This window comes from Mus caroli, unplaced genomic scaffold (assembly GCF_978045245.1).
Source record: "Mus caroli unplaced genomic scaffold, Mus_caroli_1 scaffold_4, whole genome shotgun sequence".
Taxonomy (NCBI): domain Eukaryota; kingdom Metazoa; phylum Chordata; class Mammalia; order Rodentia; family Muridae; genus Mus; species Mus caroli.
In genome coordinates this window covers 837307-853260 of record NW_028227259.1, presented here as the reverse complement: position 1 = coordinate 853260, position 15954 = coordinate 837307, and the positions used below count along the sequence as shown (strand labels likewise).

The window sequence follows — 15954 nt, the reverse complement described above, 5'->3', positions numbered from 1 at the left end:
GTATACCTGTTTGTTTTAGATTCTAAACACTAGAATTAGAATTAGACTAGACTTTTAAATCTAATATGATCAAGTCAGCATAGCTAATACAAGTCAACTAATTCACAAGAGTCAAACTCACAAACTAAAGCCATTTTTAGCACAATTCTTGAGCAGAAAATCTTCTCTGGGTATTTAGTTTCAAAGTCTTAACTATATTATCTGAAGGACTGTTAGTTAGGTTTTACAATTGGTGATTGTTGGACTTGGTTCTGATATGAAAATTGACCTTGCCTGTGAATTACTTAGATTTTTTTTTAACCTTTAATGACCGTCCTCATATAACTAGTATCACAGAACTCCCCCTAGCCAGAAAGGGGGTTTAGTAAGGTTTAAATTCTGTGCTTGCTGTTTTCCTTGATATTATACCATGCACTTACCATTCTCTACCTGACCCATGACAGCTCTTGTCAAACCAGACACTAGTAAAACAAATTGAGTAGTTGATATATTGAGTTAAAAAATATTTTAAATTAATAGCAGTCTGCAGGAGACTGATGGCTTACTAAGTAATGGCATTTGCTTGAAAACCCCATCTGTTCCCTTTTAGCATCCCCTCTGCATTGTCACTGTAGCCAGATGCTTCGAGGCATCTGTGCCAATGACTTAAAAGGAGCTTATTCTTTCTACCCACACGAAGAAAGACATTCTTCCTAATAGTGAGGCTTAAGCCTCATGTCTAATACAGTCTAAGTACAGTGAAACTAATGAACAGTACAAAGGGAGAGGATGATGGAAAAAATCAACATTGTTGATCATGATACCAGGCAGTTATAATTTAGTTACTTGCTTTCCATTTGTTTCTCTAGAATTGCTAAATACTGTACAATCCAGAGCTAGGGATGTATCTCAATAGAATGCTTGGCTAGCATGCATGAGTTCCAACTTTAGTATCATTTAAACCTGGCCTGCTTGGCACATACCCGTAATCCCAACAACATATATGAAGGGAGGCAAGAAGACCAGAAGTTCTAGGACACTCTTAGTTATATATAGGGTCTTAGTTCAAGCCCCTTCTAGGTACATAAGACCTTGTCTCAGAAAATAAAAATGCATTTAAATTGAGATGTAAGAAGTTGACTTTGGGCTGGTGAGATGGCTCAGTGGGTAAGAGCACCCAACTGCTCTTCCGAAGGTCCAGAGTTCAAATCCCAGCAACCACATGGTGGCTCACAACCATCCGTAACGAGATCTGGCGCCCTCTTCTGGAGTGTCTGAAGACAGCTACAGTGTACTTACATATAATAAATAAATAAATCTTAAAAAAAAAAAAAGAAGTTGACTTTATGCTTGTACATAGCCTGTATTACATAACAGTTACAGCGCCATATGCAGTCTGGCAGTGTAGGAGAAGAGTAAGCGCAGGCTTGGTGAACCACTGCACCATATAACTCTCGGTGTTATTTTAATGATACTCTCATAGAACATCTCCAAAGAGAAAACATTAGTACGAATGAATAACTTACATCCTCTTCTTCTTTTCTGTCAATTGACATTTTAATAGGTTTTTAAATCTGAAAATTCAAGAAGGTGAAGCCCATAACATTTTCTGCCCTGCATATGAATGCTTTCAACTTGTGCCTGTGGATGTCATAGAAAGTGTGGTTTCTAAGGAGATGGACAAACGATACCTGCAGTTTGATATTAAGGTATGGTACAGTGTATTAAGCCTGTGTTTTATTTCTAAATGTATATAGGAATGGTGATATTAACTAAAACTTTGAGCCAAACCAGCATTTTGTATGTATAAAAGGCAAAGTGAAACTTAACCACCACCACCCCAAAAAGCTATTGTCCCTTTTTTATAACTGATTGATGAAAATGAATTTCAAGGTACATATTTTCATAGAAACTACTCTTTCCCTAACAATATTTTATACTCCTGAGAGGAATATTTACAAACAAAAATTTAACTTAGAAATTAATCATTTTTATTCCAATTAATAGCTTAATATAATAAATTATAATTTTTGTCCTTTATCATCTGTTTTCATTTAGTAGTTAATAAGAAACATGAAAAAATTATGTAACTTGAAGCTTTTATTTCAGTTGCTTTATATAGATTTTTCCTACTCTAAATACTATTGCATAATCTTAAACATGACTTTGGTATAAGCAGTATTATAATAATTTTTTATAATATTGTCAAGATAACATTTAGAAATTTAGTATTAAAATATAACATAATTAGACATAAGTTTCTGCTTACAGTTAATCGAAAAAAAAAAAAAAACCACAAAATGTTGGCAAACTGCCAGGAGCCTCCTGGACTGGAGCGGGTTGAAAGGAGACAAGAGTTGGACACTGGTGTAGCTTTAAAGACTGCTGGTCTCTGGACATTTTAGCTCTCTTACTGTATTAAATGCTGTTGATAACTTCTAAAGGATCTTAAAAACGTTCTTGCTTGTTCTGAGGGTTAAAAGACACTTAGGGGAAAGTGAGTTTAGTTTTAATTTCTAAGTTCTCTCTGAAAAGTTTACTATGAAAGTTCTCTAAGAAAAGGGAGAAGGTATCTAAAAAAGGGGATAAACGGAATGAAAAAAAGTGGGACAAGGAGAATGCTAAAGGAAGGAGGATAGAGAGAACTGAGCTCTCCTCTCTGTGTCCTCAGCACTTACACATCTTTCAGAATACATGAGCACATGGTAAAAAGTTCATCACAAGGCTACACATAAATTCAAGTCCTAAATCACAAATTGAATTAGAAGTTTACAACAAAGAATGTTTACATGCATATGCATTAGGAGTAATTATCTGGCTAAACATCCATCGTCTGTCACTAGCACTACAGGTTCCTGGAGAATTAAAAGCCATAACTAAGTTATTACTGAAGTTTTCTATACATAAGCCCAGTCAGTAGTTTATCTTTTGTCCTAGCACCTATAATAAATCATAGTTCCATTTTTGTGATCTTTGGATAATGGTTTTACAACCTTTTGGAATGTGCTCTGAGTAGGAGATGCCTGCTATCTCGGAAGTAATTAACTTGTAACACTAAAGACTGCCAGAGTTCTCATTGCAGTTTTGACTATCAGAAAGAATTTAATAGGGTTGTTATTAAAAGAGCTTAATAATTACTATAAATTTAGGAATTCTTATAGAATCATCATTAAGGTTTAAGAAATCATCTAATTGCCTATATAGCATCACTATAAGACAGAAGACCTTCATCATTCTGCATAGATCTCAAAAAGGTGGGCTAATGCCTAGTGAGTGCTTTACATGTTTGATAATAACAGGAAAGCAGATTAATAGCAGGAATCTTTCCTAAAATGAATTTCTCCTGAGCCTTGCCTACCAAAGCTCCATCATAGATTTTAATCCAAGGTGGACCCATCTCAGGAAGATCACCTTCTAATCATTAGGTTGTTGTCTCCTGACAGCAAATCATTTTTAAGGTAGACATTTTTATGCAGACAATTGCATTTTTACCTTATTATCATTTACCTGGTTTTTAGATGAAAGATAAAAAAGGATTTGAAAATCATTCTATTACTTAAGGTAATTGCCACACTTTTGATTCTGAAGTATCTACATTACTTTTCAGTACTGTTTTTAGTATTTTTCTTTTATTTGCTTTTAGTTGCTGTAGAAATACACTCTGTTTTAGAATTTGCAGCTAAAATCACTTCTTGTCTTTTATTATGATTTTTAAACAGGCCTTTGTTGAAAATAATCCTGCCATTAAATGGTGTCCTACCGCAGGCTGTGAAAGAGCAGTCAGACTGACAAAGCAGGGGTCAAATCCATCTGGGTCTGACACACTCAGCTTCCCATTGCTAAGAGCCCCTGCTGTGGACTGCGGCAAAGGACACCTCTTCTGCTGGTTAGTATAAGAGGCTGGAATCAACCTTAACACTTTGCTGACACTTTTTATAGATACTTTGAACCTCGAATCAGGTGTTTAAATTATAGTGTACTTGGTACTATTTTTAGTAATTTAAGAAAGTGTAATAAACAATTCATAACTATTGTGTACATATTACTACCATACTGAGTCTTATTTAATGTGATTATATTATTTAATTGAATTATTTTCCCAATGCTCTGGATTGCATACTGTCATATCCATGTCATCCATAAGGAAACTCAGTCTTAGAGACACTTAGTGGTGTACTGCTCAGAAACAGCAGAAATGGAATTGAAAACCCACTGTTGATTCCAGAGCCTGTTTCTTACTCTGTAATAACAAAATTGCTGACTGTAGGTTAGAAAGTTTATAGTTTCATGTCTTCATGAACTATAAATAAGCCTTTGGCAACTGTTCTAAGCCAAGGCTTCTTAGGATTACTAAACAGTCTTTTCTAGATTTTTCATCTTGGACTTCAGGTTCTCCCAAAATGAGTTTTTAGGTGATTATAAAGTGTGAGCCTAGTTAAGAGCATGTGACTACTGACTTTAAATATATTGTATTTTGCTTAGCTTCTAGTGCCTCCTAAGTACTAAGGTTGAACTCATGATGAATTAATATTGCAAAGGATGTCACTCAGCATGCTCATTTAATTTTGTTTTTCAGTAATCACCATTCTCTTTTATTCAGAGTAGATTAAGTTTTACTTAATTAGTTGATCAGAAAAAGTATTCTACCTTCTATTTCCAGAATTATCAAATATTATATAAATATACTTTTTAATTTTTCAAAGTTACCTCTGTATTGTATTTGTGTGTGTGTGGATGCACTCACAGTGTATAGATAGTGTGCGTAGTGCACATGTGAGACCAGAAGACAGCTGGTGGGAGGCAGTTCTTTCCCTGAACCTTCTGCGTTCTAGAGATCAAATCCAGGTTGTCAGACTTGACAGCAAGTGCCTTCACCAGCTGAACTAAAATATACTTTATATTTTATATTTTAAGATTAAAACTCTAGTCTTCTAAGTCAAGATCGAATCATAGCACTGCTAATAGTAAAAAGGCACAGCTATGGAACTACCCCTACCCCATCATGTATGTTTCCTGCTGTTATTATTCAAAATTAAAGCAAATATGTGGGAGGTTAGAGGTCAGGAAAGTACTACCTAGACCTAGTTTTAAAAGTGAAATTTTGTTGAAGCACAATTAAGACCTTCTATGAGAGTTTATTTATGTATTATTTGTATTTGTTTTGAAGTCGTGACAGCAAAATTGAGGTGTTGTCACAAAGATCATTGGTACATAGTTATGTAAAGCATTTATTGTTTCCCTCTTTACAGAAAAAGTTTGCTTACTAGAGTTTGGATATAGTAATTAAAACAGTACCAGATTGCTACTTTTCTGGCTAAATGAGACTGAGAAAAAATAAAATACCAAGAAAATTCTCAGCAATAAGTTCTATTCATGTGCCCTAAAGGTAAATTTTCAAAACATTTAAAAGAAAAATTTCTCATCTTTGTAGTTACACATTTTTATTATTCACTGCTACAGACTCTGCCTCACTAATTCAGAAATGAGAGTAGAACTACAGCATGAACAATGAGTTAATGAAGCATGGGTGTGGTAGTGAATGGTAAATGTCTCAACATTTGGAGAAATGCATCAATTTACCCTTTCTGCTGCCCTGATATATCAGGCTGTCAATGACCCAGATCCATGGAAGGCCATGACAGAACATAGGCTCTGGTCTGAATTCCATCCTAGACTGGGATCTGGGAAAGGCCACGTGGGCCTAGATCACATTTGGCAAATCATTTGAAGGACAACAGAGAACTTATCACATTGAATCATTTTCTGAATGTCAGCCTAAGGAGAAGAAAAGTCAGTGAGTGACTTGAATGAAATGAAATTAGGTTCATGAAGGACAAACTCAAATTCTACATTATTTCGTTTAACCTAGTTGCCTTTCAGTTTTGGTAATCACTCAACTATATGTCTGCTACATTAGTTGTCTGGGTTTTCTTTATAGTCTACCCCAGCACTGTGGGCATTAATATACAATCCTTTTTTTTTCTTTGCTTCTTAGTCATAGAGGATAAGTGTTTTGACTGTAATCAGAAATTTTGAGTGGAAGTGATTAAATCTTTGGATACTTATATCTAATTTCACCAAGAAACAAAATGTCAGTGTGCATACATTTGGTTATTTAGAATATTGCTTTCAAGACTCAGAACTCTAGCAAAAGTAAATAATTATAAAATGAGTATTTTTATGTAGTTTACTTAGTATGGGTTATTACTAAGGTTCTATAATGACATATAACTGGAATGTCTAACTTCTTTTTTAAATTATTTATTTATTTATGCTCCAGATTTTATTCTCCTCCTTGTTCACCCTCTGACGGTTCCATATCCCATACCTCCTCCCCACCCCCATCTCTACAAGGATGTCCTCACTCCCACCCCCCACCCCACCAGACCTCTAAATGCTCTACCTCTTGATAGAAACTTTTTCATCAAGTAGTAAAAGTAGAAGGGTTTTTTTTTTTTTTTTCAGAGCCTTGGAGCCATTTTATATTTCTACCGACAGTTGTGCATATTAGCATATCTTCAAAAAAGGGCCATTTCTTGTTTTGTTGATATTAGTTTAACATCCAGGGTCAAAGACTTTTAGATAAGCCTGTTTTTCTTTATAACCTCTTACCTATACACTTTCTTAGACATTCCATTGATACCTCTAGCCAAGAGTCTCCTCTGTACCATGTTCTATGGACACTTTGAGATACACTTTCAATAGATCTCAAACAGCCATCACCAATTAAAAACTTTTTTTAGGTAGAAGGTATAGTAGTGCTTCCTTGTAAACTTAGGAGACTGAGACAGGAGGATCACAGGTTTGAAGCCAGCCAGTTATACAGCAAAACTACATCTCAGAAGAACAAAAATTCTTAAAGAATTTCATTTATAATATTAGCAGGACTATATTGGCAATCTAGATTATCACCCAGTTACTCTACCTAGTAGCCATTGTTACAGTACTTGGGCAGTCAAACCTCTTTTCTTGGACTTACTGCTCAAGATAGCATTAAATAGCAACTGTGGCTTTCTTTCTACTTGGCAGTCTTTGCTGTAGCTTCTTACAAGTGTCTCATTTTACACCTACTTTCAGTATTCATTGGAAATAGACAAATTGTCATCACACCCTGAAAAAAATCTCACTGACTGGGCTGGCTCCAGAAGCAGCCTTTGTTCTTTGACTCTTAGAAAGGAAGAACTTCTGTCTCTATCTGATGCCACAGCCTTAGAGAGCTATCTGTGCGTATCAATAAGCAGTTGCAGCCTTTTGAAGAAGTGTTTTGTTTTGTTTTGTTTTGTTTTGTTTCAAGATTCTATTTGCGAGTGTTGGGATTTCCTCCATGATTTTCTTTCACTTTACTCTCAGAATATATTCTGACAACGAGATCAACATACTATTATTGATCCTTTTAGAAGATAGTGAATGTGCTATTTAATTTCCAGGGGTGAAAAAAAAACTTAATGGAACTAATTTATACTTATTAGTTTAATAATAATGAGTTTCACTCATTTCTTTTAGTTGCTTTAAATATATAACTTTTTTATATCCTAGGATTTATTATTTCCTGCTTCCTTGAGATATAATTAACAACTAGGCTTTTTTTTTAATGAATGGTGAGGAATATAGACTCTGCATTCCCACATAAATTCTCAAGCAGCAAATAGGAACACTGGCTTATCCATGGCCATAGCATGTACTGCTTACTGCTGTGCTAATAGAGGTGAGGGTCTGTGTGCTAGGAGTAGTGAAAGTTTGCAGTTGTCACAGATCTGAGTATGCACATGCACTTCTGTTTTACATGGCCCAGCAAGTTTGAGTGTCTTTAAGTTGCACTAACTGCAGCTAACACCTCTCACCTGTTTGTTTTTAAGAGAGGGTTTATCAGTGTAGCCTGGCTGTCCTGGATCTCACTCTATAGACCAGGCTGGCCTTGAACTCACAGACATCTGCCTGCCTCTGCCACTGCCTCCGCCCCATCTCTGCCTCAGTACTGGGACTAAAGGGTGCATCACACACCCAGTCTCACTAAATCTTACCTTTTTTCAAAACTTTTGTGACCCCTAAAGACCCTATGACTCTGACACAGCTCTCCTCGCTCTTTGTCTCCCCAGCAACATTCATAACTGTTGCTTTGTTTTACTTGTCTGTGAATTGGCCTACACTACATTTAGTGGCAGTGAAATCCTGCAGTTTTTATCTTTTTTTTAATCTGGCTTATTTTCCTTAAGAGAATGAAGGTCACTTGTTAGAGCACTTGTTCCCGAGCTGATAACACTGTTTAGGGACGTTGTAGAGCCTCTATGAAGTGGACCCAGCTTGAGGAAGTAGGTGGTTTCTGTGTAACTGGTGGGGCCCCAGCCTCCATACCTTCCCCACTGTGATGAGGCTTATCTGCTTAAACCGTATGCCAGAGTTAAACCTACCCTTCCCTAAGGTGCTTCTGTCCTGGTGTTGCTTTGTTACAGTGAAGAAACAAGTAGTCATACTGCACCTAACGTGAAATTATTGTTGGATGATAATTCTCTCTCACTTTATAGAAAACCACCAACCTGCTCTTCAGACAGCTGCATCAACATTAGCATTTCCATCAGCAGTGCCCAAAGATTCCAGTTCTTAAGTTCTCTTTGGACTCTCATTCTCAAAATCTCTTTTGAAATGCTTCATATCATATTTGTACCTTAATTTTTTCAATTGGATGTGTGTTTACCATCCAGTTTTTTATCCACATAGTGATGAGGAGTATTTTTCAGTGACTTCTCTGTTTTGTCTCTTAGGGAGTGCCTTGGTGAAGCACATGAGCCTTGTGACTGCCAAACATGGAAAAACTGGTTACAAAAGATAACCGAAATGAAACCAGAAGAACGTGAGTGGAATTCCACATAACTGTGCTACATATCCTGCCAGCATTCCAAAGATAATGTTAGAGTTCTCATAATCTTCATTTAAGAGGAATTTTCAATTTTACTAGTGCCAGGCCCCATGTTCACCCTGGCCTCAGAGGTGGGTTTATACAGGGCAAAACCACAAGCATATCTTCACTTTTAACAAAGTTTTTAGCCTCAGCTACAACTGAAGGTCATGTTTAAACTTCCCAGAAAGCCCTTTTCATCCTTGAGTGAGCCAACTTGTTTTTCTGTCCTTTGTGAGATGAAATTTATGGTCTGTAGTAAGAAAAAAAATGTATTTCCCTGAAACTTTCAGTTATGAATAAGAAATTAATTTTATGCTATTTTGAGGTTTTATATATTTACTTAAATATTAAAACTTTTCTTTTTCCATTTTCTTGGAATTTTTTTCATGAAAATAGATTCTTCTCTCATACAATGCATACTGACTACAGATTCTTTTCTCTCTACTCTTCCCAGCCCCCCTCGCTCTTAGTTTCTTTTCAGAAAGGAGCAAACCTCCAAGAGAAAACCAAACCTACCTCACCCCAACAAAAGCTACTCTTAAGACAAGGCAGTGAGGCAACCCAGTAGGAGGGAAAGAAAGAGTGGGAGACACACTGCTCCCAGTGCATCCCAGCGTGTGCAGGCCCTGTGCTTGCCCCTGCTGTCTCTGTGAGGCCCTGTGAGACCTGCTCACTTGATTCAGATACTGAGACTTCCGTAAACACATTAGCTTTGCTCTGGGATAGACAGGATACAAAGTGATGTTAGTAATCCCATTTTGCAGATGAGATGGCACTTGGATTGAGTGGCATAGAGCATATTTCAGGAGAGAGAATAGATTTTCTGAATTTCTGAAGGATTCCTTTTTACATTCTTCCCAATAGCAATTTCTGTGTTTAAAAAAGGAATACATTTTATTTTAAAGTAATATAAACCAAGATTTCTTCTATTTTTAGATAATTCTTAGTTTGAAGTGTTGCAAATCAGGATCAAGAATTCACTTGCTGAACCTTTTGCTCTGAAGAGCAAAGCACATAATACAGACAGTGAGAACCTTTAGGAAGGGCAGCAAGCAGGAGAAGCTGTCAGACTATAGTATATAGCCTATAACACAAAGCTAAATAAACATGAGAACAACTAACTAGGAGTGGAAGGAAAAGACTATCACAGCGTCTTCCTGAAAGAGATGAACTATGAATTGAGTGTAGGCTTCTCTGCAGAGGCAAAGGTAGGTTCTAGGCATTAGTGCTTGCATCAGAGTATCACTTGGAAAGAGACTGGCAGTGGGGAGACCTATGGGCTTGGGTTATGTGAGAGTACTGTAGATCCTTGAGGTTCATTATGTCTGAGGAGTTGGAATGTTACTTGTTCTTAATAGAATAAGCCATGAAGTACATTATTTAAATGGGATATAAAGTTATCAAGCATTTTTATCAGAATACTAGTAGCTGTAGAAGGGTAGCTTTAAGGACAGATAGACCAGTGTGTGAGAAGCTGAGCTTTTGTGTCACAAGCTAGACCATTAGTCAGAGTTAGCAAATTCAGATAAAGGACATGCCTTCTAGGAAGAAGAATGGCCCTTGACATACACAATTTGATTGTGTGGTAATCACAGGATACGTGGTTGGAGATGTCCAGTGGGATTCTAGAAGTGCTTGCCTCAAACTCAGTAGAAATATTAAGAATAGTTAGTAATTTATTTTAAATGCTGTCTTCTTTATTTAAGTACTGTTTGTGTTAGAATGTAAGGTTTAGATACCATGCATTTATGTTTTAAATAAGTGTCATAAATATTGTGAGAGTATTATTCTTGTGATGGGTTGTAGGGGAGGGAGTCAGTCATCTCTAGGAGAGGGTGACACATTTGGTGTGTGAACCGGATACTTAAAACCATGTCAGTGTTCTTATGGAACATGTTAAGGGACAGGGTGAAGTAGCTTTGTGAAACATGGCATAGTCAACAACTGCAAATTGAGAGCTGCAGTGTGGGATGGATGGCGCAGTGGGCAGTGGGGCTGTGCTGGTTAGTGTTGAGACCAGGGTCAGGTGAAAGGAGCAGAACAAGCCTGCCTATAGAGACCCTGGACAGACTTATAATAGACTGAGGACTAGGAGAGGCGTACTCAAGCCATGGTGTAGCTGACATGCTAGCATGTGAGTGCACCCTGAGACTACTGCACAAAATCTAGATGAGAGAGAGGCTCTGAGAGCTTAACAAGGTGATTAAGGTGGGCTTAAGTGGACAGGGAGTTTTAAAAAGTTCAGTGCAGTATCATTGCTTTAAATCTAACATGTTTCCTAGTTACTTAGAAAATTGCTATGCTACAAGATGTCTACAACACTAGTTTATTCCAAAACAGAATATGGTCCAAGGAACAGGTTTGAAATGTAAAGCAAGTATTGGGGCACACTATTTTTAAAGGACTTGTATTAGTTACTTTCTATTGCTGTGATAAAGCACTATGAGCAAACAAGAGAGGGAAACAAGTTTTCTTTGTGCTTAGTGTTCTAGAGACCTAAGTGTCCATGATGGCATACCATGTCAGCTAGCATCAGACATGGCAGCTGGAGCAACAAGCTCAGAGTTTGTATCTTGTCAGCAAGCATGAAGCAAAGACAATGAACTAGGAGTGGAACAAGGCCTTAAACTCTCCAAGCTCATAGCCAGGGACATACTTCCTCCAGAAGAGCACTCCAGCTAAGCTTCCCCAAACAGCACCACAAGAGAAACATTTCCCATTGAGGGCCCCACAGGAAGCTTGCATGTTACTTGTGCAGTAGAAGTTGAGAGACGCAGCTTTCTTCAGTCATCACCCATGCTTATCTGGCTTTTCTGGTGCCCCAGCTGCCTTTGAATCGCCTATGCTTCTGTAGCTGATCCCCAGTAAACACACTGGTCCATCAAACTGGACCTGGGTATGTAGTATTATACGCCACTTTGATCTGACATTGTCTTTTCTATTGAGTGCAAATAGACAGCCCATCCCCCAAGGAAACGTCTTGTAATCCGTTGTGTAACCATCTCATTTGGCTTTATAAACCTTCACTCACATAGTTCATTCCATTTGTTGAAGATGCTGCCTTTTTTCCAGTGTGTATTTCTGCTTTGTCAAAATCAGGTGTTCGTAGGTATGAGGATTTATGTGTGGGTCTTTGATTCCATTGGTCAGCGTGCCTGGTTTTGTGCCAATGCCATGCTGTTTTTATTGCTATAGTTGTATAGTACAATTTGAGGTTAAGAATGGTGATCCCTCCAGCAGTTCTTTTATTATTTGGGATTGTTTGAGCTATCCTGAGTTTTTTGTGTTTCCATATGAAGCTGGAAATTGTCCTCACAAGATCTGTGAAGAATTATGATGGAACTTTGATTGGGGGTTGCCTTGAGTATGCAGATTGCTTTTGGTACAATGGCCATTTTTACTATGTTAATCCTATTGCCACATGAGCATGGGAAAGTTTCCATCTGGTGATATCTTCACTTTCTTCTATTTTCTTGGTTAGAGTTACTATTGGGAGATTTGTAATTAGTATTACATGTTGTATCATGTATGTGACCAGATCTCTATTCAGCCCAGAAGGGGTGTGTATGACAGACTAAAGATCCTGAGTGAGGTAACACAATTACAAAAGAACACATATGATATGCACTCGCTGGCAAGTGGATATTAGCCCAGAAACTTAGAATACCCAAGATACAATTTGCAAAACTCATGAATCTCAAGAAGAAGGAATACCAAAGTGTGGATACTTCGTTCCTTCTTAGAAAGTGAAACAAAATATCCATGGAAGGAGTTACAGAGACAAAGTTCAGTGCTGAGACTGAAGGAAGGACCATCCAGAGACTGACCCACCCAGGATCCATCCCATAAACAACCACCAAACCCAGACACTGTTTCATATACCAACAAGATTTTGCTGAAAGGACCCTGATATAGCTGTCTCTTGTGAGGCTATGCCAGTGCCTGGCAAATACAGAAGTGGATGCTCACAATCATCTATTGGATAGAACACAGGGCCCCCAATGAAGGAGCTAGAGAAAGTACAGAAGGAGCTGAAGGGGTTTGCAGCGCAATAGGAGGAACAACAATATGAACTAACCAGTACCCCCAGAGCTCATGTCTCTAGTTGCATGTGTAGCAGAGGATGGCCTAGTCAGCCATCAATGGGAGGAGAGGCCCTTGATCTTGCAAAGATTCTATGCCCCAGTATAGGGGAATGCCAGGGCCAGGAAGTGGGAGTGGGTGGGCTGGGGAGCAGGGAGAGGGGAGGGTATAGGGGATTTTTGGAGAGGAAACTAGGGAAGGGGATAGCATTTGAAATGTAAATGAGGAAAACAAGAAAGAAAGGAAAGAAGGAAGGAAAAACCCCAAACTAGCTTAGTGAAACAGTGGTTTTATTGGGGTTGCTTATAGGAGCATGGAGGGTTCAAAGGCAGCTGTATCATAAGAAAGTTTACCCCAGTTTGCCATGACTTAAAAGCTGTGTTTCTGGGGTTCCTTCACAGCTTGGACACAGATCAGCTGGTTGGAAAGTCTTTTCTCCCCAGCAACTGTTACTTCTGATATAACCCTGGGGACAGAGCTTTGTGAATCTTGTAACTTTCAGGAGTTCCCTGAGCCATGTAAATTTCCTCTTCTTCCTAAATTAGTTGCCTTCCTCCAGAGGAGGACAGCTCTGCCCCTTACCATATTAAAACTGCGTCAGTTATTCCAGGCCCACAATAAGTTTCTATTCTGGAAGGAGGGGTAAAAGCCAAGGCTGAGAAGAGGTTAGTGGTGAGCCTTGGGAAGAGTACTTTTGCACATGATAAGGATCCTGTGGTAAGAGGAAGAAAGAAGAGTAAGATTAGCAAATGGGGTGCATAATATTTCTGTTGGCCAAATATAGACTGCAAATTTTAAAATAACCATTGAATTGTCTGAATGAGATTTTGATCCAGAAAGATGGAAAATTGGGAAGAATGTTAGGAAACAGGATAGAAGAAGCAATGTTCACCTAGAAGTCCCTAACAGAAAGGAACAAAGCCCCGGCTACTCTGAGAATCCCAGTTTCCAAGAGAAAGAAAAGCCAAGGTGTTTTCTCTCCACACTGTGTCACATTCAGGGCTTACGATGCAGGCCACTTTGTGTGAGTCTGTGTGTGATATCCACCAGGCTAAAGTGGACAGGAGCAAGGCAGCTCTAACACTAAAGTCCTACCCATCATCAGATTTGTAAAAGTGAGATTCGGAAGAAGGAAAGCATGACCAAATGTGGCTGAATGCTGACATGTCCTTGTATTGCAAGGACTTTTCTTTGTATCTTATTCCAGAAAATATAATAAAATCACATAAGCATTTTATGACAATTTCTTCCTAACTTCTCCAGACTGACTTGACACTGATGCTTGTCCTGCCTCAGCCTCCTCAGCTGAGATTCAGGCACCGCCACACTCAGCTCTCATAAGCGTTTCTTTAAACACACACACATTTATAAGTTCATGAATTGTTTTCTCTCAGGTCCAGGTTTCTAGTCCTTAAATGGTGAAATTCAAAAGAAGTGACACAATCAAATTAATGAGAAAAAGTGTTAGAAATATACTAAAAAATCAGTTCAGAGGTTTCCATAAAACCAATTGATTAGTGTTTTAAAGCACTAAATTGATTCTCTTGTGTTTAACCAGTGCAAGAAGTAGATATAGTTATACTGTGTGATAAAATGGTAAGTTTATACAATTTGCAGATAATTTATATATTCTTAAATGATTGGTGGTAGAATAGCATTCAAATGGTTTTATTAAAAACCAATCTTTAAACGCAGCTTTCGAGTGTGTGTGTGTGTGTGTGTGTGTGTGTGTGTGTTGGTCTGTATACAAGTGTATATATGTGTATACCCACTGTATACATTTTGGTTCTACTAAATAGGTTTAGATTGTTATATATTCTGGCACTATTAAATGAAGCTGATATTTCTTAACACAAGAGCCTAGCACATCAAATTATTAAGAAAACAAGATCAAGTAATATTATACATATTGTACATATATTATACATATGTAATATGCATATACAAGTGAGGAGGTTAATGGAAGACTTTGAAGGTCAGTGGCACTAGGAAGGCTCTCTGGACAGACATGCATCACAAGTGTCCAGAGAGTGGGTTGGGAGGACTGAGAGTTGAAGGAGTTTCCCAGAAGTTTTATTGTAATAGTAATTGGTCAACTCCTAGGTATAATTGCCATCATAGAACCCCCTGCAATAGAGTTAGAAGCACTCTTTCTCCAAGAGTAGAAGCGAAGTATTGTGTTGTACATCACACAGGGGCTTTGTTTGAGTGGCTTTGTGCTCTATTTATTCCAACAATGAACAATACGATCATAAGAATATGCTAGAGCCTCTAAACTAAAAATAATGTTGATGTTGAAAAGAGAAGAAAGGCCCCTTCTTTTAAACAAGAATTGGGTGTTTTAAATATGTTTAGATTTTGCTGCATTGCCTCCACAGCTTGGCCACAGTAGCCATACTAAGTTCCTTCTCAGATGTCTGTCCTCACCAAATGACGTGAGTTCTGCTGCCAACCATTTTCTCTCACGTAGAAACTGACGTGGCCTGACCACCTCACTACTGCTGTTGCCTCTCTTTGCTGTGTAGAATTAAAAGCCAGTATTTTGCAATTGACAACAGGTGCTGTGATGTTGTGGATACAAGCATATATATGTTTCTTTCAGGTCAGTGTAGCACAACAGTCCCTCTCAGCTGCTAGGTTCCATGGAAAGGCTACTCCTAGTACCCAGCCCCTCTGCTTCATAGACACAGCCACTTCCTAAGGGCCAGTCATCCCCAGCTGCTGTCCTGCTTCTGTCATCTCATACCTGTGGATTGGGTAAATGTCCCTTTCAAACAGTACAGCTAAAACCTTACTGTAGCTTCTTTCAGAAGCTGCATGCAGTTAGAGCATTGACTTGAATGGGCCACGGACAGGGTTCTTAAATGACTCCTAACATCATTTGTAAGGCTTCTTAGTGCAGTTAGAGATAGAAAAGAAAACAAAACCTGCAGATCCCTGCCGATCTAACAGGGAAAACAACATTTTAATTTTACCTTTTTAATTGCTAGGAGGCA

At 38.1% G+C, this 15954-nt stretch overlaps 1 protein-coding gene across 4 annotated transcripts in view; it reads left to right on the top strand.

Annotated features, from left to right (window-relative positions):
- Positions 1-15954, top strand: part of Ankib1 (ankyrin repeat and IBR domain containing 1) — a 102366-nt gene that overhangs the window by 66160 nt on the left and 20252 nt on the right. For all 4 annotated transcript variants that reach the window (XM_021162020.3, XM_021162019.3, XM_085836401.1 and 1 more), the window contains exons 8-10: positions 1544-1688; positions 3699-3865; positions 8739-8827. In XM_021162020.3, the coding sequence (XP_021017679.1) occupies positions 1544-1688; positions 3699-3865; positions 8739-8827 (401 nt within the window). The remainder of the gene's footprint in view (positions 1-1543; positions 1689-3698; positions 3866-8738; positions 8828-15954) is intronic.